Below are 26,435 nucleotides of genomic sequence, written 5' to 3'. Positions count from 1 at the left end.
ACAAACTCCAATGTTTTAGCTGTTAAATGTGTACCTCGATTCAACTGTAGTTCCTCTGACTTTGTGAAACCTCACACACATTTAGTGTGTCTATTCCCTAGTTATTACTAAAGGTTTTGTGTACACTAAAGTAAAATTATTGAAAAAATAGTAGGAGACTGAGTGGAATTAACTTAATTTTGGCAAGAATACTGCATATTTGAACAAGGCCCACTGCTCTTAAGATTAAGAGGCCATTTAATTGATTTTACCCGACCATAAAAAGAATCAATAGGATTTGTTGCAGGGGGAATAACCCTGGGAGCTACAAACTCAGATCATCGGAGTTGCTGTCAAACATTAAGATAAACTTTATGAGTCAGAAGCACCACAAACTTTCAGAGTAACTACTAAAGCGATCTCCATGGAGTGAAACAATTGGCAAGAGCATTTCCTAAAAGGGTCGATAGAAGTGTGACACTTATTACAGTTTTCTGCTGAAGAATCTTTGGTATCATAACGGCTATTAACACTTTGCTGTGACTTTGTAAATTATTCATCCTCTATCACAATAGAGTAGGCTGTGATCCTGTCATCTGAAAGGAAATCGATTGTTGGATACATTAAAAGACTGATCTAAAAGTGTGTGATAAATGCTGTAAAATACAGTGATCCCCCAGCAGACGTTGGGGGAATTCTCAGTACAAATTGCTTGCAGACACAAGTAGAGAACATTCATAAACACTGCAGAGGAAAGTGGTCTGGAGTAACGGGAAGAAACTTGAGCCAGAAAGTCTCTCATTGCAGTAATGTCTCGTCTTTTCCTCCTGAGAGTTTTTTAATTTGATGAGTAGTTGTATCGGTGAAAGACCGAGCCGTGAACTGGAAGCTAACAGCCAATTACAGCTGCATGAAGAACAATTTTTGCACAGCAGCTTGAAGGTACTAGCAATAACAAGGAAGACACACTACACAGGGTTTTTTCCGATTTTTACTGAAGGGAATGCTTGTTCAGTTGTATCCATTTCCACTCAGAAGAAAGCCAAACATCAGCTCAGATAGAAGTGATGCAAGTAAAATCTAAGATGCAAGTCTTATGAGACATTTTATCAAATTGGGGGTCCACTGTCTGGTGCGCACCTATTTGGGGCTTCTTGAAATGAACAAGGCTGGAAAACCTCTCTGTGGTTTCATTGACGACAGCTGCATGGCAACAAGAGCCAGACAGGCAGTCAAACTCTGCTGTCTTGGTCCTGAGCAGATGTGTGTAGGTTTTTAAATGAGGCATTACAAAACAGACACGGCAAGACAATGTTTTTTAACTTTTTGATTTCAGAGCTACCAACCAACAGCTCAACCTTTAATTGTATAGTGTGTAAAGATTAATCAGAGATACAGGAGTGTACATATCCCAATAAGGTCGCATAGTTCCATCCTTTTGGCCAAACCCTAGAAAATTAACCACAGCTTCTTTTCTTCTGACCGAAATAACACGTTTGACAGACAGGTTTTAATCATATCAAGTCCAGTATTATTATTCTTTCTTTTGCTCACCCACACTTTTCATTTTTAATTTCAAAATGTTATTAAAGTTATCAACAGTCCAATGACCTGTGTCACAGTTGAAACCACCCTGATGAAACGAGCCAGTGCCCACGATTTTCAATTACTGTGAGTGTGTGTGTGTGTGTGTGTGTGTGTGTGTGTGTCTCTGTGTGTGTGTGTGTGTGTGTGTGCGTGTGCGTGCATAGTCAGAATCCAAAGGCCAGTGTACTGCAAGAAACAGTTTTTATTATTTTTCAGAATGACAAATAGTTATGGACATTACTTTTGTTTCAATACACAAGCAAATCTGTATGGACAATCATTAGGTAGATGAAAACCAAATAAAATAATTTGTACACATATTTTACAATACATACTGTAGTTCCTCACTGGCTAAAGCAATGTGCATTATGCAGGAAGGTATTGCTATTTATATAGTACAGCTAATTACAGTTGATATGAAAAAAGCAAAAAATAAGTTATTTAAATATCAATTACATATACAGAATGTGCAACTTCTGCTAAGCATTTCATATATGTAATTAAGAATTTATTTTTATAAGACTGCAAAAACAAACTGGAAGTGAATACCTGGAACAGGTTAACCCGTGAATGGTTATCAAACTTGGCATTGGGAACTCAATACTAAAATAAAATACCAGCATAACCCACTGACACCCTTTACAATACCTGACTACAAACGTCCATGTACGGACCTGTGAACAAAATGTAGCCAATTCCGCCTATAAAACAGCTAGATTTACCCTCTAAAGTGCGTTTACAGTGTCAGTATTTTCATTCTTTACAAAACACTTGTTGGGTCTTTTTACTTTTTGTTAATAATGACCCCCACCCTCACTTTCTCAGAGCACCACTTTGATTGAAGAGAATAAAGGCATCAAACATCTACCTATCAAGTGCCCACTGCAAAAAGAAAAAAACATCTTCTAATTTTAGCAATAACACTTGGTCAATCTTTTTTTTTTTTAAATACGAACTCCATGGAATAAGAGTTCAGTTCTGACCACGAAAGACAGAACCTCACTGTTAAGAGTGTAAAAACGAAAGAGCAATGAGTTCCTGGTTGTTTTCAGTTCCGTTTTAGTAGTAGTTCTGTGGTCTGACCCCATGCAATGTTTCCCTGCTTTAGTGTCATAATATATGCTGGCCTTGGAGTTTAGCTTCTCTATTCTCATTGTGTAGATGTCCCAAACAGCTTATTATCCAGCTATAAACACAAGCCCTCAACACTTTAACCAAAATGTAGACAGTCCAATAAATTCCATATAAGATGGCCCAGATGTCAGCTGTGTCTTTGGAACATTTCTATTTTCTCCTCCCACAACCCTCTTCATGGAACACATACAGTGAATGTGTTCAACATGGACGTTAAACATGCAAAGATGTCTGTGTCATTTCTGTGGATTTACCATCTGAGCTTCACAAGTACAAACCACAACCCATTAGAGGCATGTTTTGTGGTTCACATCCATGTGTATGGCTGAAATGATCTAGTTGAGTGTGTGCGTTGATGAAATCTCAACTATTTCTCAGACACATTCAGAATAAAGAGACTTGCACCTTTAGCACAGTTCAGCCTCCTTCATGGTATATAGTCATTGCTATACAATATGTTTTAATTTGTAATGGTAAGGCAACTTAAAATGTGCTTGGATACACGGGGAATGTGTTGCTGTGAAAGCTGATTGTGGTTACTGGAGTAAAACAGAGCTTTCTGTAAGACTTATATTCATATCGGTGCGGGGTCTGCATCCATGATATGCACTGAAATAGGACACACATTATAATAAGAAATATTAAGGTGTGAACTGGCCTCAAAATAAGGCTGCAACATTCAAGAGGCAAAGAAAAATTTTAACATATAAATCATTTTAAAATGAAGATATGCGTTATGCTATAGTACAGAAACATGACACAAAATAAGCCATCTCAAAACCACCAGTTTGGTTTATGAATTTAGTTGATAAAAAGTTCAGATATTATCATTATGAATCTATTAATGGAAATGAAATGCCGAATGAGGAGTAAATAACTTTGGCCAAACTACTTCCTTAAAGACCCTTAGATAATGTTGCCTTGCCACAAAGGATTAAAATGAAGCACTTATGAAATAATGCAGGAAGTAAACCGTCCTTTCTGTATTTAAAAAACATCCATCCTACAAAAAAGTGTGCTATCTTCCTTCAAGGCAGATCCAAGTCTTTATTTTAAGACTTTGGGGGTGTCTTCAGTATGGACGCCATCCCACAGCGTGAGTCTACAGTCTTCTTTTAGAAAAGGCATCTGATATCTTGTCTTGGCTGTTAGGAGAAACTCCTCAATGCCGTAAACATTTGAGAAAAGAGTGATAAAGAGAGAAAATCAGAGAGCACAGTGGCTCACTTTAAGTCTTTTGACACATGCGAGACAGGAAGTACTGTAGGGCTGTGGTCACTTTTGTGATAGTGGAGTCTGGTGGCCAATTTGTCTTTGGCCGCCTACTGACCATGTTAAGATGAGATGGTGCTGACCAGTGAGTTGATACCTGTTATTTTCTATGACTTCAACATGGTTAGGACTGCACCTCTCTGTGCGAGCCGACCAATTGTGCTTCACTGACCAGCCGGCGGGCGTGTCTTTCATCCCGCACCCCCGCTTTCCACACACCGCTCTCTGTTAACAAAGCCACGCGACTCAACGTGTCGATTCCCGCCGCCGCCAGAGATGCAGCGTACATGGGCAGGCCGATGGAGGTGAGCCAATCAGAGACTGTGCTGATGTTACCTGAGGGCAGAGGCTTTCGGCACATCTCTGTCAAACCTCCAGAGGGAATCTGAATGACACAATGGAATAAAAAGGCATTAGTTACAGAGCGACACACATTACTGAGAGAGACTTGTGTTGGAAAAAAACAGGAACATTTTCAGCAACTTTGGCTTTCTTTTTGCCAAATCACATAAAGTTATAGGGTAAAGATAGACTTTAAGTCTTGATTCAGATTTAGCCTGCTTACAATACAATTCCCTCTTAAAATATATCTCCACACATTTACCATGCTTGTTAGATATTTAAGAAAGCATAATAACGCCAGCCTCTTAATCATGGCGCCAGCTTACGGTACCGGGAAACTGCTGTCATGATAATTTTCCAGTCTGCATTGTTACGCTCCACTTACTAAGCATTTATCAAGCTCTATAACTAATAAATGCTCCGACATTGTCTCCATTGATTTGAAGTTCTCAGGATAATCAATGCTGTTGCCTTACAGCCATGCGGTGTTGTTTACGAAGCTCTTTGACTCTGAGCTGGTCCATGGTGGAGGCCACGTCCTTGACAGCCTGCTCCAAGTCCTCGGAGTAACGCTGCACCAGCGGCTGCGGGATGCCACAGCGGCCATGCTGGAGGAGAGAAGGGAAGGGGGAGAAATGAGATGAGAGCAATACATTTAAATAACAAATAAATACTAATCTATGTTTTCAAAGAGGAGGAAAACATGTCAGACACTTTGATGTGTCAGAGAGCAGCGGTACGACAACTAGTGAGCAGCTGATGGGCATCATGAAGTGGGCTGACGTAAAGGAGCATTTTGACTTATTACAGTCATTATGAAGACAGAGCAAAGCAGGTAAATGGTGTCAAATTACTTCCCTAAGAACATCGTCTGGCGACATAATGAGCACTATACTAAAGGGCGTCAGAGTAATATGAAGACAAACACACTAGAATATAGACACTATAATTATACTCTAATCAATAGATTGTTTTTGTTCTGGTTCCTATGCAGTACATTACAGATAATTACTATTTTCATTGACACTGAAAGGACAGCTAGAACATGTTTCGTACTAGTCCTGTGATTAACATCTTGTTTTGCACCAAAAAAAGAGTGCTCTACATAATGGATCTTTAGGATTTCATGATTTACTATAAATGACTTACAACACATTTGTTATGTTAACAAATCACTTATCAATCATTTACAAACATTTATTATTAATGTATTTTATTATTAATTTCATGTTTTGTTGACTATTAGTTCATTATTACTTATAAATAACTTATGACGGATCGTTAAAGCATTGCCCCATTTTATGAGCAATGACTATGTGAGGGATGAAAGTAGGCAGAAAGTTCTGCTGAACTTTTCAAACAAGCTTTCTTGTTCTCTCTCTCTCTTTGTGTAGACACCTGGAACAATGGCAGTTTTCCAGCAAGGCCTGGTTTTGGTTGGCCGAACTGGACCGGAGGTCCTTTGAGGATGAAAGGGTTGAAGGATGGAGGAACTGATGTCTCCGGAGAGAGGGGTGGCCAAAAGGTCATACAAGGCAACCCTTCGCACTGCCTGGGTTAGTCGGGCCAGATGCCTTTAGGCAGCCAACAATGAACATATTTCAAGATGTACAGTAATTTGATTTTTTCCCCCTCATATCAGGCCTTGGGCTGGATATTGTTCCTAATATCTGTGCCAAGATAATGAAATTCAGATGATGTTTGATAGCTAAATAATGTAACTTTTTTTTAAAGTTTTGAACATGTCTAACCTACAGTATATGATGAGTTGTATGATCTTATGACTGCATTTATGTGGCGGCTAAGTACATGCTGCTACTACAGCAGCAGCAGTGTGCCTCTCATGGCCCTGCCAACCCACTTGTGACTAATAGGAATCCAGCAGAGCCGCACTGTGGTCTAATGCACTATTTCTCACCTCATCTCTTGATACCTCTGTGTGTTTGTTGTTTCCCTGCAAGTGTCGGGGGCTCCAACATGTTAAAGGGGCCCAGCCTGGGGTCTGGCGAGTGGCAGAGGGTTTTATAGCCCTGTCTGCCTTCAGTAAGATTCAGCCCATAAACTTAACAGTCTGAACCACATCATAGTTAGACTCCACAGTCTATCCCTCAGCTCCAGGCAGCGTATTTATTAACACACACACACACACACACACACACACACACACACACACACACACACACACACACACACACACACACACACACACACACACACACACACACACACACACACACACACACACACACACACACACACACACACACACACACACACACACACACACACACACACACACACACACACACACACACACACACACACACACACACACACACAAACACACAAACTTTAGAGTCTATTAGTCTCTATTTTTAAAACTAAATGAGTTCCAAAGCAAGCTGCTGGTGTTGGTAGACTGAGTAATTTGGATCCAAGCTGCAGTCAAATTATGAGTTAAGTAAAGCCTGTTATGATGCTAAACTAAGAGCCTGACGCCAGACAAGTATAGCCCTGAGGTGTCTTGCCGCCCCATTATCACATTAATCATGGAAATATGACTTAATATAATTTTGTTGCGTTGGGTGTAGCTGAGTGTGTGTATGTTCATTTCAACTATCAGCATAAAAACATATGTCTGAAAAGTTCAGAATGATGAATTACAGAAGGAATGTGTTCAGAAATGTTTGAATATTGTTATTATCTTCCTTAAGTGTTTAAGGTTGCATCAGTAAATGCTGCATCTTTCTACTTATCGATCTGCAACATAACCAAGGGTCATGCCAAATATATCTGCAAGGCAAATTGAGAGGTCATTTTTCTTCTCCCATATTTCAATTAATGATACTTTGCTAACCTTGTCAGAATAGGGCTCCTCTGTAAGATCAATGCCCTCAGCTTCCAGACGTTGTTCCAGCAGGGTGAGCAGGTCAGTACTCATCTTGGCATGGGAAACCTTCCTAGCAACAGCCACCTTGCCCCCGAGATCTGAGAACCATGGAGGCTGCACTGCAGGTGGAGTTCCAGACTCCTCGCCTATGGATGAGGCGGATGAGGCGGCACAGGGGCTGGCGGGGGTGCTCGGGGTCTTGGCAGGCAGAGCTGGGGCACCGTAGCTGGGGCTGCTGGGGCTGCTGCGGATTATAGGGCTACTGGGGTGAGAACGGGTGAGGGAGTGGGTAGGGGAGGGAAGGGGTGATGGTGAAGAGGGCAGGGAAAGAGGGGAGTGACGGAGGCCATTGGCTAGTCTTTCCCTAGACTTCTTGGCAGGAACAGGAGGAGGAACTGGAGGCTTTTTGGGGTGAGTCCGGATGACCCTCTCCCCGCTTGCATTAGAATCAGGGGGACTTGGAGTAGGACTGGAGAGGAGCTCTTGAGGGTTAGAGGACTGGGTTGTGGCACAAGGGCGGCGGAGAGGCAGCTGGGAAGGTATGGGTGGTCTGTCAGCCCTCCCCTTTGGGCTCACTGGAGTATAATTTCGAGTTGGAGAACCCTCATCTCTACAGACCTTGGTTGGGCTACTGTTGCCTGATTTGGGTCCTTCCTTGGTGAGTTTAATCTCCACACCCAGATCCTTCTGCCCAAAGTTCTGCTCCCAGTGCAGATCTCCTAGCGAGTGGGAACGTTTCCAGAGTCCAGTGGACTGTGGTCCATCTAGGTCCTCACAGCTGCGACTGGCAGGGATGGGGGAGTGTCTTTGGGCTTTGCGCAGCCCCAACAGGTTAAAGCCCTTCAGGGAAGGTTTGATAAAGAAGCTTTTCTTTGTGCGCTGGTTCTTGCTGTTCTGCTGCAGAGCCTCTGTTGAAAGGGTCATGGGCAGTGTGGGGTAGTCTGGAGACTGAAGAACAGCTGACGAACGACTGGTACGGGAAGCCTTTCTGCTCTTACCTGCAAAATGAAAACATTTATCCTCTCTTAGTAATGTAATGTAGACACCTTCACCCAAGTGCAACCACATTTTCCCTCTTTTGTGAAACTGCTAAGAGGGAATATGACACTCAGCTGTCTCAGCATAACCATACCTTCTTTAATATGAAAATCAGAGCCATGTAAAAAAACAAACTGATGACTCAGCATTGCTCTATCTTGTTCACACTATTTCCCTTTGTTTATGATAGATCATGTATGTTTGCAAGATTGTAAAACATGTTCACAACACCAATTACTTTTAACAGAGCAGTCATTTGGAAAAAGAAGTCTTATACATGCATTACATCCTTATAGGTTGAGGCCTATCTGTGAAGCACAGTCAAAGCAGAGAAATGTTGATAAAGCAGGAGTGGAGAGCCACAGGAATAAGATAAGCTTTTTGACTCATGACCGAACTGGCTGATTTGTTGTCATGGCAGCAATCCCAAAATAAAGATATTTGGATGGGATAGTTCAGAAACATTGGAACAAAAGGCTGGAGCAACTTACCATCTATCCTCTGGCTTACAGAGCAGAAAGGATGGGTGAAATGGATGGGTTCCACATAGTGTGGCTTGCCAAAGAGTGTAAATGGTGGGATGACAGAAGTTCAGTAGATGGAATGTTGTAAAATATCTCAACGGTTTCCAGAAATGCCAACAGTTAAAACATATTGGTGTTTGCGATGTGATAAGGCACGATGGGCTATAATACATTATACTAATACAGTACAATACTTTAACTAGCACGTTCATTTTTATACATAAAATCCAGAGAATTTGGTCTGCTAGCTGTCCAATAAAACACCCTTCTATAAATTAGTCAGTGACTTCTGTTTGGTCGATGCATTCATAGATTGTATAGCAACACATTACCAGTGACAAGTTATACGTTAAAATGACAGTCTACTATGTGTGTTTTATAAAGATAAATATAATAAGAACAGTATGTAGAATGTGATGGACTCGACCAAACTGATTTAGATCAATAAAAATAGATACAACTAATTGTTTATATTAAAATATGAGTAATGATAAACTGATTCAAGAAACACAAAATGTGGCGTTTTCAAATAAATGTAACCTAAATCTCATGTTTTTAATTTGTTTGCTTAATGGGGATTATTGACTAAATTATATCATTACCCGCCTTTAACTAAGTGAGCACCACCTTATGTATGCATGTGAAAATGATGAGTGAAAGTTGAGAGATTACAGAAGGCATTTGATGATGTCAGGAAGAATTACTACATCTAGTTACAGGGACGTGATCAGACATGTATGTTAAGAGGAGGTCTTTTGATTAAAAGTGCATACATTCAGGGCTCTACGGTGACTTTTTTCCAACCAAAAGAAGAAAGTTTGAAAGAGATAATCTGCATTATGATTTTAAATCATCTTCAATCATTTAAATTTTTAAACGTTTCCTTTGCCAATTCTCTAGACTTATACATATTCAGAAGTATCTATTAATATACAGTAATATATGAATGATTTTATGAGTTTGTAAATGTGGGAGAACTGTGGAGCCCTGAAACTGCAAGAAGAAATGTAGAATTTTACTAAATGTTATGTAGCTGGTTTGTGGAAGGACAAAAAAAGAGGAAAAAAGGCGAAACATAAAAATCAAGCAAGCAGCACCAGAGTCCTTTTATTTTAAAGAAGTGGCTCAACTTAAAATCTCTACTGTGGCAGATTGCACACTTTACTTTTAAACCTGAATGACACATACACACATACAAGGGAAAACCAGTCGATACACTGGAACCCAACAGATATAGAAAGAGGACAAGGTTTGACAGAGCAGTTATTCATGAGTTATGGAGCTGTTAAAAAGCATGTTCTGTGTGTAAGAACAAAAGCATACAGTTATGAAGGAGGATTGAGCAGCTTCAAAAAATAAATCTCACACATAAGACCTCAGTAACCTTCTATAATCAGAACTCTCTTACAATCTATGCACTACTATTTAACAATATTTTCATCCACATCTTTTTTAGGCACATACTGTACGATTGTTTGTGCAATATAGTCACTATAAACACAAGGAAAGTGATAAATTAAAATGGTATGAAGACGATAAATGTATATGGCAGCTGTGATCTGTGATCTGACTAGTACATTAAAAAAAAGACCTTATCAACCTACCAAAAAAACAACAACAAGCATTTATCGACATGCTACGCTGCAAGCTGTTTTTCTATGATAAAAACACTTAAAAGAAATACTCTCTGAGCCCATAATCATCCTCCCGGTAGCCTCCTTTTATCAGCCTCGTGTCCACAGGCGGAAGAGCTGGAAATCTGAGTCCATGACTGGGCAGTGAGTTTGTTCTCATCAGAACAGTTTTGTGCATTGGGGAGGATCTCTCCCTCTGTGATCCCCGCATTGTGCGGTGGTCTAGGCTTAGTGGTCTTGGACCTGGCTCCCTCTCTGTTACAATTGGACTTTGGCACTGATGACACAGAATGCCTATAAGATGGAAAAAGTAGTGCAGAAAGTGGAGTGAAAGGATAGTTAAAGTTTATAGAGTATGAGATGAGAAGGGATTCTTTCTCTAGAGCACCCAGACAAGATAGGTGAAGGTCAGGATTGGGGAAAAATAGGCAGCAAAAGGAGCTGTTTGACTGGCAGGCGCTGGTCCAGAGGAGTGACATGAGCGAGGTGTTGCAGAAGCATGACAAGAGGAAGAGGAGGAAAAAGGCGTTGGAGTTGCTGTGGCACTACAGTAGAGCTAGGGTAGACCAAGACTAGGTCTCAGCCTTGGGTGTCAGTGGTCTAGACTATGCAAAGCTATCATTACCATTCTCCAGGTTCTCATTGCTCTCGTAGCAACCAGAATCTCGCGGGGAGTCTCCCACCAGGCCCCGACCTTCAGACAGCAGCTTCTCCTGGGATCCTGACAGGCCGCTGCGCTCTGGATCACTGCTACCTTAAAGTAGACAGACAGAAAATAGCAACATTAGGGTTGAATGTTATGCTATGATTTATTTATTTTTGTGGGGCCATTTTAGGCTTTTATTACATAGCACTGAGTGGAGAGTGCAGGCTCATGGTCTAAGTCTTGACCTCAAAGCCAAGGGAGTACTCCTTCCTGTGATTTAAAAATGATCACTTCCTACTAATATCTATCCCTCTTTCCCCATGAATTAAGTTTTATATTACTTTAAAGTTTAGTTCATTTTTGTTTACACTTAAATGCACACACTTGAACTGAACGCTGGAGAAAAGTTATTAGTAACACTGCAGCTGATCCACTTATATTACCATACAGTAATAATGACATATTAAGGTTGTACCTTAGTACTTAGGAAAAACATTTCCATGCATGTTCATGCTGCATGCCTGGAGTTGGCAGCTTTCAAAATTTCAGCATGTAAATAAACATACTGGTTTCTGCAAATACTGTATACTTCAAGGGAAAGGGAGTGGATTTTAGTGAGAATTCTCAGTAAACACCAGGATCTTAACTCCAGTCTCATCAAAATACAGATCTGATACATCTTTTATAAAGCCTAGGAGCTTTAGTGAGTTTGAATAATAACCTGATTGTGTTCTCACGCAAAATGTGTTTTATTTTTTCTACTTACTGTCGTACTCCTGTAGCAGCTCTACAGCGGTGAGCAGCACAGCTCTGTGCTGAGGATCTCTGATGTTCAGCTCATCGAGGTCCTCCTCTTCCAGCAACTTGAACGTGTCCAGGTCCTCGTAGCCGTTGAACAGGAAGGTAGGCATGTGCTCCTGTATGATAAATGTCACGTCTGAGTTTAAAGTTTCTTTTGAGGAGCTAAGAATCAGGGTGTCTAAAGTCTGAACAAAAATACACTTTGGATCTTAGTCATGAAAACAGTGACAAAAACGTTGGGCCTGAAGCATATAATACAAGACTACAGTAGGTTACACACTTGTCATTTGCTCATAATTCCCCATCCACACTATATATTATTAAATCACTGGTGAGCCAACATACTAAAAACGATAAATAAAATAAAATCTAAATGTCAATCTGTCTAATCTAAATGCTTAATGTTCTTTTTTCGTTGGCATATAATCAATTTAAAGCCATGACTAATCCAGTTATGGTTGCCTCAACAGGTATGTAAAACTGAGTTGTAGCAACATTAGCGAGATATACACACCTATCAAGTAACAGTGTGTGGCCACAATAGCTATGACCAAAATGGAAAACAAGACCTGAAAGGGAAACCCCTCCAACATAATGCGGCAACAAGAAGAACCAACGATGGAGGCTGTTACATCAAAGTATTTAGCCACAGAAATTTTACACACTAACACAAAAAAAAACCAAAGCTAGCCACCAAAACCACCATGTTATCTGAGAGGCTGCAGACAAGGGGGAAAAAACACTTGAAAATCTAAATACGCCCTTTTTGAGCTGACACTAACTTTGAATACTGCTGCTCTCCACGTTTGTGTGACCCACACACTGTTAGAAGAACACACAGACTGTGTGTCACCAGTGAGACCAGCAATTACAATGGTGGAGTCCCTGTTATATTTCTGCTGGTTGATACAGGACTAAACAAAGGACCACCAATTAACACAAACACAGGAAGCTGCGTCCTCTCACTCACAGTATCTTTTGTCTTTTTCTTTTAAACACATTCCATATCCAAAGATTATTTAGCTGAGAACCAATCTGCCCCTAAAGATACAGGGGTGTGGATATGTAAATGTTATGGTTACAGACAGACTCCGTGGATGTGCATTCCAAATGTTGGATTGCCAGTTAAGCCAAATGGTTCTTAGCCTTTCCAAGAGCATACAACCACAATAGTCTCACTTCTTTGATCTATGAGAGCTCAATCACAACTCATGAAGTATTTATATAGCCTTTGGAGATCAATCAGTTTTTGTGAATCGACCATGCAGAGGCACTCTAAAGCAGTGTTTAGTGGTATTTTTACTTTATTAAAAGTATCAATACCCCCGTGCAAAAATACAAGTAAAAGTCCTGCATTCAAAATGTAAATGTACTCATCATGCAGAATGACCGATTTTAGAATCATATTATATAGCTGGATTAAAATGATTAGAAGCATTAATGTATGAATATCAATTATGTCCCAGCTGGTAAATCTGAGGCTCATTTCAACTTCTTCACATACTACAGGGTAGCTTAATCCATACACTTACAGTAATACATACATCATCATTTATGAGTTGTGTTATATTTTGTATTAATAATAGTATTCTGCAAAGTCACTAGTAATGCTGTCAAATAAATACAGTGGAGTAAAATGTATGATATTTCCCTCAGAACTGTAGTGGATCAGAAGTTTAAAGTAGATAAGACAAAAAAATATATAAGACAAAAAAATTACTCAAGTCAAGTACAAGAACAGTACTTACTGATTGGTCTTATTCATGAAAGGAGCAGAACCGTTTGGTTTTATCTTGGTAAATATCTGGACCAGTGTGTCACAACCATGCAATCCATTTATAAACTTGTTTCAGATAAAAAGAGACTGGTTGAATAGCCAACTAATAAAAGAACACAAGCTGAAAAATTGAATTGAAAATGGTGCTCGAAAAGATCATTTATTTATGGATAAGAATACTGTGGGACTGGAATTTATTGTTACTGTTTCATCATCATCACAAATCAAGTAAAGAGGAGATTGAATATCTGGTGCACTGGCTGCAAACTGGAAACTCTAAAATGTTATAAAAGTGTTTAGTCTAACTCACCCACTCCAGGAGTAAGAGGGGACATGAGCGTTCTGATGAACTTCTAACACCCAGACTCAGAGCTTAGAAAGCCTGTGCGGTAACATTATAATGCACTCTAGATCTTTAATCTGTGACTTAGCCATTAGACTGGTCAGAGATAAAACACACAACCCACAAAGTTCTTTTTCCCTATCTGGGGAAGTGAGGCCTGCAGGCTGCCTGAGTGGGAGGAGATTATATCCAGCTCACAGCTCTGTGTAGGTTTTGATGAAAGAGTTTGATGAAAAGTTTGTCGGGGCGTGGTCGTGAGAATATGGGTGTTAATGTTTATGCACCAGCGTCAGATCAAACATCTTAAGATGTGCAGCCTCTAATTGCATAAACTATATTTATCTCTGTTTGTCTGCAAATGGATTTTGAAGATATCTGGCTAAAAAAACATTTTCATTTATTTCTTAAGATACATTTTTTTTCCCTATGTACTGTAGGTGCCAGATGCGTCTGATTTCTCAGGTTGGACAATTCACAAACAAAACAAAATCAGTGTAGGTAAATCCACTTAACTTTACTGATACTGAACAGACAGTATGTAAGTTGACCTGCTGCTGTAAATCCAATCTATTTGGTATTCAGTACTGTACCTTGAGGTTGATGCGCTCCAGCAGCTCCTCCACTGATGTGGGTTTGGGTGGTCGGCCCTTCCTCCTCCTCCGAACGGGCCTCTTGGGCTTCTCCTCTTCTTCACTCAGCACATCCACATAGATGAACTTGAAGGTGCCTACTTTGTTGTTCAGCAGGCCCATCCACGTTCCCATGGGTGGCTTACTGATTATGTCAATTACATCACCATGCTGGAAAATCACATTGACAAGAACTCAGAAAGAAAGACACAACTTTGGCATTTACAGTTTGGTGGTTCAAAAAAGTTAGCCCTTAAAGTAAAAAGAATGTAAAAGAGACATCCACAGCATCCTCCACAGCATCCTGGTCTATGCACAATCAACCATGCCCCAAAGTGTGCTTACCTTCAGTTTAAGGGAGTCGGAGTCATAGGGGCTGGGGGTGAAGTCTGTATGGACTCGGGCACGTCCACAGAACGGCCCTCTATATGGCGGCTCTTCGTCATCGCCATCCTCTGACTTAACGCTTTCTCTATTACTGGCAGATGAGTCAGTGGTGCTCACAGTCTGACCACCTGGACACAAACACACACATGGATATTTATATAAGCTATAAAATGATTGCCTGGTCACTGTACAATAAAGCTTTACAAGGCTAGAAATGAAGTTTTACGTAATTTATTCAAAGGCCAGATAGATTTTTATCAATCTTATTTATTGTTGTGTCTGTAGTGAGTGGAAAACTCAAGTCTAAACACTTGTATTACAGATCCTGGAAGTATTTTCAGCATATTTTTTTATTTATCTGGGGTAAGTCTGCTGAAATCATGCTGATGTGTGAAAAGAGACAAGACTTGTCCCGCCTAATCATTACCGTATGTTTGCCTGCCTGTTTGTGTGCATGTTCTATGGCTTCTAATGACTAAGTCAGCCAAGTCTAAAATTGACCCTTGCTTGAGACGATGGAGGGTAAAGACGTGACGGAAACAACAGGTGTAAGTAATCAGAAGTTGTAATTAGATAAGATGACCTGAGAGGCCACTTGAAAACTTGATGAGATCACAACACGTGAGGCAGCTGGGTGTGATCAACAGAAATAATTGCTCTTCATGGCCATCACTCCACAAAAACCATAATTGGAATACATGTAATGCCAGAAGGTTAAGTAATCTGTATGCATTTGAAATAGCACGCGGCAAATGTTACAAGCACCATCTATTGTTAAACATTGCTCATAACAGGCTGTTAAAATAGTAGTTGTTGTTAAGCTAATAATAATCGTTAAAATATGCTGAATTGTGTTCTGTGGGGGCAAAAACAAACTGTACTGTATGCTACCTAAATCTATTTAAAAATATCAGCCCTAAGAGGCAGATAGTTGGATCTTGTCTTACTCATTGAACTCTGTCCACTGAGTGAACTACGCAGACTTTCCACCGAACCTCCGGCCTTAAGCTTGGGCTTTTCCAGAGAGTTGGTGTCAGGTTGAGGGGACTGAGGGGAGCCAGGGGTTCCATCCGGACTGGACTAAAAGACAGAACATGAGGAAGAGACGCAGATGGTTATGTAAGGGCATGGGGAGAAAATACAGGACATGTTGTACAGTTAAGAGATGAAAGGATGTGAGTGAGGGGGAAGTGTGGTTAAGAGGTTGACATACGGAGGATACAAAGAAAAGATGAAGATCATAGGTGGAGAGGGTGGGAAAAGGAAGGGGGTTGTGATAGAGGTTTGTCAGTATTTCCTTTAAAAAACAGGCAAAGACATGTAGTTTCCAGCACAATTGTGATTATTAACTATGACTTTACCAACTGTGAAAAACATATTCTTCTGGAATATTCTGGAAGATTAATCTTCTGTGTTTTCAGCTATATATCGTAAAGATCTTTACGGCTGTTTTTCTTTCATTTAGAGACCTCATGCAATAGGTAGTTGAACCTAAAAACAGTACATCTCAAGTACTGCCAATAAAATCATAATCAATAACCAGCTGTTCCTTTATGCCTCATAGTCCATTGGCTCACACATGAGCCAGATGCCTCACTGTCCAATGCCCTGTCTGAACAATGTATTTCAACAATAATTACATCAAATTATGGAAGGAATGCTACAATTTCTTTGGACCATTAAACTGATACTTTTTGCACTGAAAGGTGAGTAACTTTAAAATAAATCAAAACATTTTTCAGATGTCATTTGAAGTTAAAGTCATAATAAAACAGATCGACATCTACTGTACTGTGCACATTTATTTCAGTTATCCACTAGGTGGCATTGTTGTCTATGAGATGGCCATGTCTGAGAAATTGTAACATGGTTATTAATTTTTCTTTACTGTTTCCCAACCAATGACTCCATGATATGTGGGTCACAGTGTTGAGACCACCATGATGGACAGATGTGATTAGATGTGATTCTGCAGGGTTACATCAAACTGGAGGGCTGGACAGGCCACTAGTAAAGCCACAGGGTGCCCACAAAAATTAGGCCAGTGCAGATGAGACAGTCACTATACTCTCTCACACTTGAAGTCTCCATTTCCTGAGAACTAGCCTCTGGGAGACTTGCATCACTCCATGAGCTCAGCATGAAGCACACACTCCACCCAACACACTGGGCCCAAGGAGTACACAGCAGGGAGAAATCCAAGTGTGTGTGTGTGTGTGTGTGTGTGTGTGTGTGTTTTAGCGCTTCGTGTTTATTCTGTAACTAACACAAATACTCCCACCCACTCACAGCCTGTGGACAGAATATGTGGCTTACACTGCAAAACATCCACTAAATGTTTGCAGAACACGGGGAGCTTGTATTTATTCACAGCTGCTTTTGGCTCACTGTTTTAAGGATTAAAAGCACAATGTGTCGATTTGTGGCTCTGTTTGTATTTTAGCTGTTCCATTTTAAATAAAGGTAAGGTTCAACTATGTTATACAGAACTCATTTGCCCTAAAAACAAGGGAAACGCGCAATGCTCAATGTTATCTGAACTTTCTCCAAAAAAAGCAGTCAAAAATTGCATCCATGTGTGTGTTCGTGTGTGTCCAAATGTGTTTATGTCTAACCTGCTCAGACAAAGAGCTGCTGTACTTCTTTGACATGCGTTTCCTCATCGTCTCCTTGACCGACTTGACCTTCTTGCCCAGTGAGATCCGAGACGTGGTGGGGGATTTGACCACTTCTCTGTAAATAGCCTCCTGTTCTTTATTCTGTGGTTAGAAGAAGGAAAGGGAGAATGGAAAAGGATGGACAGACAGGAAGGAGATGACAGAGAGATGCGAAAGAGGGGGGGGGGGGGGTGAACAGGATGATGACAAAGAGCAGGGAGATCACAAAAAAGAAGATACAGGTGAATTAGTATGACAGGAGAGTTTAGGTTGTCCTCACAGCTTCTTTGAATTTTACATGCTGCCAGCACTTACATTGGCGTCCGAGCCCGCATTGACCACATGGAGCGAACGATTGGACAGGTCAAAGCCTCCAAAGCTGCATGTTCTCTGTGGGGGAGCCAAAACACAATCAAATGAGTCAAATTCAAAAGGTCAGGTTACAGGAACTCCCAGTCCACACCCACTGAGGGGTCAGCTCACAATGATTCATGCTTGACACAACACAGGCAACACTTAATTAATGAACATGGGTATATGGTTTGTATATATGCGGGGGCATGATGCCATATGGGACCTGTGGACAGCCAACAGACATGATGTAACACAAACTGTTATATGAGCTCCTCTTTAAAATTGCGAGTTACTGCATGGTCCTCGGCAAATTAGCGGTTATATTGACCGTGGAGAGCACGCCATTGGCTCCAACAAGTTGCTCATATGCTTTAAAGCTTGAATCCCTGGAGATAATAAATATTTCTTGATGTGGCCAAGCTAAAATATTTAACTGTCCATTTACAAGGGAACATATATTCATTGCATTTCAGCCTGATGCAAAACTTGTGGTTAATTATGAGAAATGCAAAACGGGGCTTAGTATGCAAACATGCACAACATATAGGTTGCTTAGAGCTGACAATATGTTATTCTCATCAGAAACATTTTAAGGGAGCATAAATAGTTTCTGCTGAGAGGACAGGGTGATATGGAGAGTTTTAGAGGTCAACAGCAAGATAAGGCGTAGACACAAAGGGGAACTGTGACATGAGAGGAAAAAAGAGATCCTGGATCTTATCACTAAGCTGGCGTTGACTTTTTGAATCCTCCCAAAGCTCTGCAGTAGGTCACACACAAACATGTAGACACAGACATGCACATACGCATCTGCCAAAAAACACTTTCAGTTCAAGTGGGGCACTTGATGGCATCTCTCCTTTGCTTCAAAAGCAATTACTTCTCAACTGCTCGACTAAACTCCCACAAGCCCTGGATGAAGATCCTCCATGTGAGAAGGCATTGCACGTTCAGAAAATAGTTTTCACATTAGATGTCCACAGCTGCAGTCCACATCACAACTTCCCAGGAAAAGCACAGTTTGGAGAACAAACATGTTAGAGGCGACGTCCAAAAAAAGAATTCTGAATGTGATGGCGATGTTTGATGAAATGGACATGCACCCAAAAAAAAAAGTATTTTAAAGATAATTATAGCAAAGAAAAACAACTAAAAAAAGAAAAATCACATCTGCAACTATAGCGGCACGGGCCAAAAAGTAACATGAAAAGCAACAACAGAAAAAGTGGATTTTTTGGAGAGTTTTTTGATGAGAACGACCTCGGTGATTTCACTAGAACACGATAGGATTCAGGTACCCTCAAAGCTGCAGGATAACTCCACTATACCACCACCTAGAGTATGTGTCACTACTACTGTTGATACACAGGCTATTTGATATGTGAGGAACAAGTGAGTTACTTGCAACCAGACTGTTAAACAAGTTTTTTTCATGCTGGGTTTTAGTTAAAAACTTGCATTTTACATTCACTGTGATGTGTAGTATAGCTGTTTTTCAGTTTGAAAGTTGATAAGCAAAAAGACCATTAATTCACTAAAGTTGACTTAATAAGGCCCTTCATTTAATACGTCTGAGGCTACATGCTGTGCCGTTCTAAGGATGAGCAGATTCAAGCCTGTACAACATCTCTTTTGCCCACAGGGATCAGTGTGACTGTGCCTGTGTTCTTCTGACATTTAAAAAAGGCACTTATGATCCTCTGCTGTAACTTAACCTACCAAGTGGGTCACTGCACATAACCACTTCATATTCAGCTGAAATAAAAAAGGTTTAAAGCCAAAGGCATTCACTTCATAGAAGTCATAGAAGATGACATTCCTCTCAGGGCAGTTAAGTCTGTGATAGATAAACCAGTCCATGGTCTTTTCTATACATGAGCATAACTTTAAAGCTTTCTTACAATATTAAATACAGTGAAGTCATTTAACCCGGTGTGTGCGTGTGTGTTTGTTGTACCTTCCACTATAACCTCTGAGCTATTCTGCAACTTTGAAGCACCGAGTCCTGCTTACACGAGGCGGTCGATTTAAACCTCATGGTCTGAACTCACAGACTTCTGCTGGATGCGTAAGAGCACACGCTTGGTGCAGCGGTCCACACTAGCCGCCCACTTCCTGTCCACCTCACGGTCCTCTTCCAATAGACAGCGGCGCTCAGCGCGGCTGAGGGTAACTGGGCGGACAAGCTGGGCCCAGTTGAGGTGACCGTATAGACTCCGTTCTACCACATAGGTGATGTTCAGCTCACTGACTGCTGTTCGACCACGCAGCCTGCGGGAAGGGAACACCCAGCCCCCTCCCCCACTCCCAAAACCTTTTGATTTGGCTACATCACAGCGGGCAGGGGAGGAGGGGGTGACAGACAGAGGGGAGACAGGGGTCTTGGCATTGCGTGAGCGTTGGTACAGTAGGTGTTTGGTGGAGTAAGCGTAGTTGGGATCAGGTTTCCGGTGTGTCCAGCTGCCATGGTGCCGGTTGGCAGGTTGGTGTTTGGGGCTGCCTTGTGGACTATCATCCAGGGAGATCAGGAGGCGGGACTGGGCATGGGGTTTTTGGCGGGGTTTGGTCAGGCCATAGTAGGCGTAGAGAGCCTCGTTGTTACTTACCCCATGGGAGATAGAGCTCAGGGCCTTCCGCATCTCGCCGTCGGTCGTGGAGCGCGACAGCTTTCCTTCGTCGTCCAATCCACAGCCATCCAGCTCTGAGAACGAAGAGCCACTACCTTCCACACCAGAGATGGACCCTGCCGGGGTTCTCCTGGGGGGGCGGATGAGGCCGTGGGTACTGGAAGATTTACTGAAGGTTTTGACCAGCTTGTGTCCCGACCAGGTGTCCAGACTGCTGGAGGAAGGGGAGTTGGTCAGACTGTCTGTGTCTCCATCCAGAGAGAGTTGATCCTGAGTGAGGGAGGGCAGGGAAATCTCCTGGGGCAAAGGGGGTCTCTTTAGGACCCCTGTATACAGAGCAGCGTTGTCCTCACATATGGGAGGTGTCCCCAGATTCAGAAAATCTAAAGACGAAGAACACAGAAAACTGGTTACTCAGAGGAGGATTTAGACATCAGATTCTCAATAGTCCCATGACCTATCTGTGGTTTACCAAACCACAGCTAGCCTGCAAATATTTCAAAACACATTCTCAAAGTCTGACTACTGGGCAAAATCCATGACAGACAGGAATGTTATACTTTGGCATAAAATAATAAAACCTACTTTTTCACACAAAAGTCATTCATTTCCAATAACCCTCAGCTGGAAACACCTATATTCCGAAGACTGAACTTTAACTTCAATTTAATCAGGACAAACAGCTCAAAGTAATGCAAGCAGAGTTTAATACACAGTAGAAGAATGATGCCTCAAACAGAAACCCAGAAGGCGTGGAAAATACAACACGCCGACATCAACTGGCTGATATAAGCCAATATCGAAACAGATCTAAACTATGCTGAACGGCAAGAAAATCAGGGGAAACAGACCTTCAGAGCCATGTTTCTTGCCCTCCTCCACCTTGATGAGTTTTTTCCTGACCCGGCGTGTAGAGTTAACCAGCTTATGAAGCCGTTTAAACTTCACAGAGTCCTCGGATTGCTCATCGTCTGACTGTTCACGAGACTGGTGGGAGAGAGAGAACAAGAGGGAGGGATGATAAAATAAAAAGACAGTTTGCTTCTCAATGGAATCAACCTTTAAAAAAACAGATCAGTAAAAGCAGGAGGCTCTTCTTCTGCGTAACATTTCCTAAATGCAAGTGTAACGGAAGGTTTTATTTTGAATTTATTTGTTATAAAAAGTAGTGAGACAATAGAACACATACTTTGACAAATGTACTTGAAGAGGCTGCTGGGACGGATGGGAGCATTGTTTAGGGTGGAGTCAAAGTTAGTGAGGTATTAAATGGAGGGTTGGTGGCACACCACATGATGTGAAGTTCATATTCATAGTAAACAAAGGAAAAATGCACTGAAATAATGAACCAGATGAAACTGTAATTTGAAAATGATTGGTACGACTGAATGACACAGGGAATCATTGTAACAATAAATGCTCTATTTGGTGTTAGGTTGCCTCTCTCTCATTGATGCTCACTGCATTTAACGCTCTGCACAGTGTAGTGAAGTGGAAAAGAGACTGAATAATAAGTCACAAACTGTTTCATCACCCACACACACTCAAGTCTATACCAGTGCACACAAACTACTCTAGCTGTAGGCATATGTGTGTGTGCCTAGTCTTGCAATGGCCTCCATGCGATGATACTGATGAGCTGAACTAAGGCAAGCAGGAACTACCTAAATTATCATGGAGCTCAGAAAACTTCATTTGTTTCTATTTTCGACTTGTTTCCACAGCAACACCACCTCTCTTGTCACACAGCCAGTTCCACGGTCGAGGTTGACTGCATTGCTTGCAAAGGGACACACATGCATGCATCGCATACACAAAGCTAGACAGAGCAGGCCTGTAGGGTGCTGCTCTCGGTCTTATAAAACGCTGTCTTCTCCTGCAACTTAAAAGCTAACAAGGAAGAAACCGTTTTTTTTTTTGCTGTTGTTGACCACAGGGCCTGGCTCACAGACTGCTGACATACAGTAGGGATGATGTTAATAAGTGTGGCTTGGTTGGAGCAAACAGATCTGACATTGTCCACAAATCCTTGATGGCACCAAACCACTTTAGCAACATCATGGTATTTTGATTCCTGCAGGCGTGGGAGAGCTACAAAACCTTCCTGTCGCCAAGCTGGAAAAGAAAACAACACATTAATCAATGTGGCATCATGCCAGCGTACTCGATCAGACGTCACCACTTCAAGAGGTGCGTGATCAACTTTTGGGTCTCCTGTATATCAACCCAGCAGACCAGAACTAGGGTATAGTCATTAATTTGGCCTCGGACACAACTGCAGAAATGGGCTCTGAAAAACCATAACTCCACTGTCCCTCAGTCCAATTCTCCCTGATAATCCCTCAACTGAACCACATAATTCTGGCTACAGCGTTGAATCTTTCAACTTTCCATTTGCTCTTGAAGATGCTCGAGCGTATTGCCTTCAGAGAATGTAATATAATACAAGGCTGTGTCAGAGAGGACTGATAAAAAAGGAGGTAGAAAGGCTGTGAGAGATCACCAAACGTTGGAATGATTCGCTCCTGAATCTTGGTTCCTCTTAATAACCGTTATTGACTGGTGCCCTGGATGAAGTCATATGGGAATGCAAATAGTGGGGATAACTATGTGCAGGATGTAATTTCATTGTTAACCCACATGGTTTTTTCTTCTCCTTGTGTGAAAGACGGAGATAAGGACTAGGAGAGGGTAAAGAGCAACAAATAATATACAAGTCTTTACCCAGTTCTGAGCAACACCATCCATACAAATGACCACATAAACAGGGGGAAAAGACACAGAGGGAAAGCCAAACATAGGAGGCCATGAATCAAGCAGGGTTGAAAGGCCACCATCAAAAACAAGGTCAAAGCAACAATTCCACTGGCACAATTACCATCTGGCTCCACAAATTACTCTGTGTATCATTCCCATAACTTTAGAGATGCAGTTAAATTTAGAAAACTCCAAACCAATATCTTCACGTTGCACACCAAAATCTTTCTGACATCCTGCACCACAAAGACAGAACAGGAAAATCATAAAAGAAACAATCCAATTCAAACAGTTAAGAGCACCAATGTGGCTTAAAACTTACCACCTCATTTAAAACAGCAGGGTAGCACTTTCTTTGTTAACATCCAACAAGTCTCGTAATCCATAGTGCACTGGCCACATCCTCACGCATGCACAATCCAAAATAATATCTGGCCTCATGTGCACATGCTGGCATACAGATGCAGCCTGTTAAGTGAATTCAGCCCTGAGGAATGAGGGACTGTTTGGAAGTGCCGTGCCGCACAGCAAGCAGAGAAAAGGCGTGTTGTGCATGGAGAACAATGCCAGCGTTTGAGCCCCTCTGACCCTGACTTGGCCCCCACATCGCTAATGACCAGCCCTGGAATGTGGGCTCCGATTGCCAGAGGAAGACGGATCGGGGAAAGACAGCATCAAAGGAGGCCACAGAGCAGCCAAAGATTGTATACTGCAAAAATGTCAGCTCCATGCATGGACTGTATATTAACATGTCTGTATATAGAGGCACACACAGACACGCAAAACTGTTACCAATTTGAATTTAGGAATGACCTAATTCCATTCATTGGAGGGAAGAGGGGGTGTCAATGACACCAATAGAGGCCCCAGCAGAGTAGCAATATTTCCTGAATTGGCCAATTTTGGAACTCAAGGCAAGAGGGGACAAAGAACTTCCCCCTTTCAGGGCCCGGGGGTAAAGTGCAAAGTCTTTATCTTCTCTATTTTTCTCTCCCTTGTTTCCTCTCTGCCTCCAGCTCTTGCATTTGCTCACAGCCTCCAGAGTAGAGTTGTGTGCTCCTCTAAACAATATTCCTTTCGTAACTTTTCAAAATTCTCCCATCTGTAACCGCCACAATTATTCAATCTTCTTCCCAGAGGAAGTGAGCTGCAAAGGAGTAACGTGAGGGTTGACAGACTTATAAGATGATCAGCAAAATCATGCAGTTTACACACCCACATCAAACAGCAAGACAGAACTTCAGCTGAGGTTATGTATGGCATAATGAATATTTTTCATATGGAAGGAAATCATTAATCATTGCGCAGAGGAATTTAATAGGGGCCCTTGACAGTAAAACTATTTTGAGTCCCTATTCATGGTTTTACAAGTACTGATTTTGATTTTCTTGAATGCAAGAAATGCAACCCATAAAGTTGCTGACATTGAGGAGTAACAGACGCAGCTATGGATGTGTAGAAGTTGGGGCGCACTCACACTGTCCATCCGTACCATGCCCCAGGACGTTTCACAGCTAAAGTCTAGTGCGTTTGACCAGTGTGTGCAACCGTACCGTGCCTAGGAGCGGTACGCTTGGCGGTTATGGCCCGTTTGGGAGAGGTGGGCTATGTAAAGCACGTTTGCACATGTGCGAGCACAAGCGACGTCATTTTATTTGCGCCTGTTTGGACATAGAAAAAAGAAGGACGGACCAACCATGCGCGGACATTTAAAACAATGGCGGCGAAAGGTTCATGTTGGTGTGATGCGGAGATGGAGTGTTTACTGCAGATATGGTTGGATGAAAATATTCAAAAACAGTTGGACAAGACGCACAAAAACTCTGAGGTCTATGGAAAGATTTGTAAACAAAGCGATGCATCGCGATGACTTCAATCAATGCGTGTGACGTGTTACGGCGTGATGACGTATAGGCAGGCAAGAAGCATTCGCACAAGGCCCAGGTAGTGTGAGTACAAACGGGCATGGCCCACGGGGGGAGAGGGAGGGGGGACAAGTACCTTAAAGCACGGGGCACGGTACGGATGGACAGTGTGAGTGCGCCCTTAGGCACCAATCATTCAAGCATACTCATCCACTTTCAAGAAATAGTTATTATGTAAATGCCACCCTATGCATTATCTAAAGCTAAATCTATGTGAGGGTTTACATTTTCTTCAACAATAACAACCTCAAGTGCACATGCATAAGCTGCATTAAGTAAGTAAGTAAGAGAAAATGCAATAGACTGGTTATGGAAAATATCCGTGCAGGGAATTAGTAGCACATTTCAAAATAACAATAATACATGTGTGGGGAATTATTTTAGTAATTGGAATTTTTGTGTTTGGGTAAACTCATTTCCTGTAAGGAAAAGTGGATCAGTGTGTGACTGCATGCTAGTCCCATACAGAAGTAAAAGCTGCTTTGACCACTTTAAATCGGCATCAGAGCTGACCTATATTTAAGAAAGGAAAACATGCGCACACAAACAGAGAGCGAGCAGGAGAGAGAGAGAGAGAGAGAGAGAGAGAGAGAGAGAGAGAGAGAGAGAGAGAGAGAGAGAGAGAGAGAGAGAGAGAGAGAGAGAGAGAGAGAGAGAGAGAGAGAGAGAGAGAGAGACGTCACATTGTCAATAAACACCCATCTGCATCCAACAAGACCCGATTGTCTGAGCTCCAGCTCTGCAACACAAGAATCCTCAAAGGTCTTGACTCACTCAAAGATGACCAGGGAGGTTCTCTCCATGGATCACAGCTGACAAAAAAATCCCTTCTAACAGCTCACACCACAAGAAGTTTGAGGTAGATTTTAAGTGACTCTGCAACTTTTCTACAGTTGATTGAGTGATTGATGGAAACAGACAATACCAAAAGACAATTTCCTTTACAGAATTTCGACAATACTGAGGACATATTTCAAATGCCAATGACAGGACAACATGATGAATAAAATATGGAGGAGGACTTGCAACATATTGCATATACCTCATTCTGACCGCCAATTAATGAGATCACCCTCAGAAAAAACGAGGTACGCGATGGGCCATGATTCCTAGAGGGAACACCCATAGTAAC

General features: G+C 41.6%; 1 protein-coding gene across 5 annotated transcripts in view; it reads right to left on the bottom strand.

Moving 5' to 3' along the window:
* Positions 1-1,802: 1,802 nt before the first annotated feature.
* Positions 1,803-26,435, bottom strand: part of sash1a (SAM and SH3 domain containing 1a) — a gene marked incomplete at its 5' end in the record, with an annotated part of 160,138 nt that continues 135,505 nt past the window's right edge. For all 5 annotated transcript variants that reach the window (XM_083934040.1, XM_083934041.1, XM_083934043.1 and 2 more), the window contains 12 exons: positions 1,803-4,357; positions 4,791-4,922; positions 7,172-8,202; positions 11,026-11,154; positions 11,813-11,963; positions 14,558-14,767; positions 14,942-15,111; positions 15,931-16,063; positions 17,599-17,742; positions 17,956-18,030; positions 20,601-21,004; positions 21,473-21,608. In XM_083934040.1, the coding sequence (XP_083790166.1) occupies positions 4,097-4,357; positions 4,791-4,922; positions 7,172-8,202; positions 11,026-11,154; positions 11,813-11,963; positions 14,558-14,767; positions 14,942-15,111; positions 15,931-16,063; positions 17,599-17,742; positions 17,956-18,030; positions 20,601-21,004; positions 21,473-21,608 (2,976 nt within the window). In that variant the 3' untranslated portion in view covers positions 1,803-4,096. The remainder of the gene's footprint in view (positions 4,358-4,790; positions 4,923-7,171; positions 8,203-11,025; positions 11,155-11,812; positions 11,964-14,557; positions 14,768-14,941; positions 15,112-15,930; positions 16,064-17,598; positions 17,743-17,955; positions 18,031-20,600; positions 21,005-21,472; positions 21,609-26,435) is intronic.

Source organism: Echiichthys vipera, assembly GCF_963691815.1.
Source record: "Echiichthys vipera genome assembly, chromosome: 19".
Classification (NCBI taxonomy): Eukaryota; Metazoa; Chordata; class Actinopteri; order Perciformes; family Trachinidae; genus Echiichthys; species Echiichthys vipera.
The sequence above is the reverse complement of the archived record's forward strand: the minus strand, read 5'-3'. Positions and strand labels throughout refer to the sequence as shown.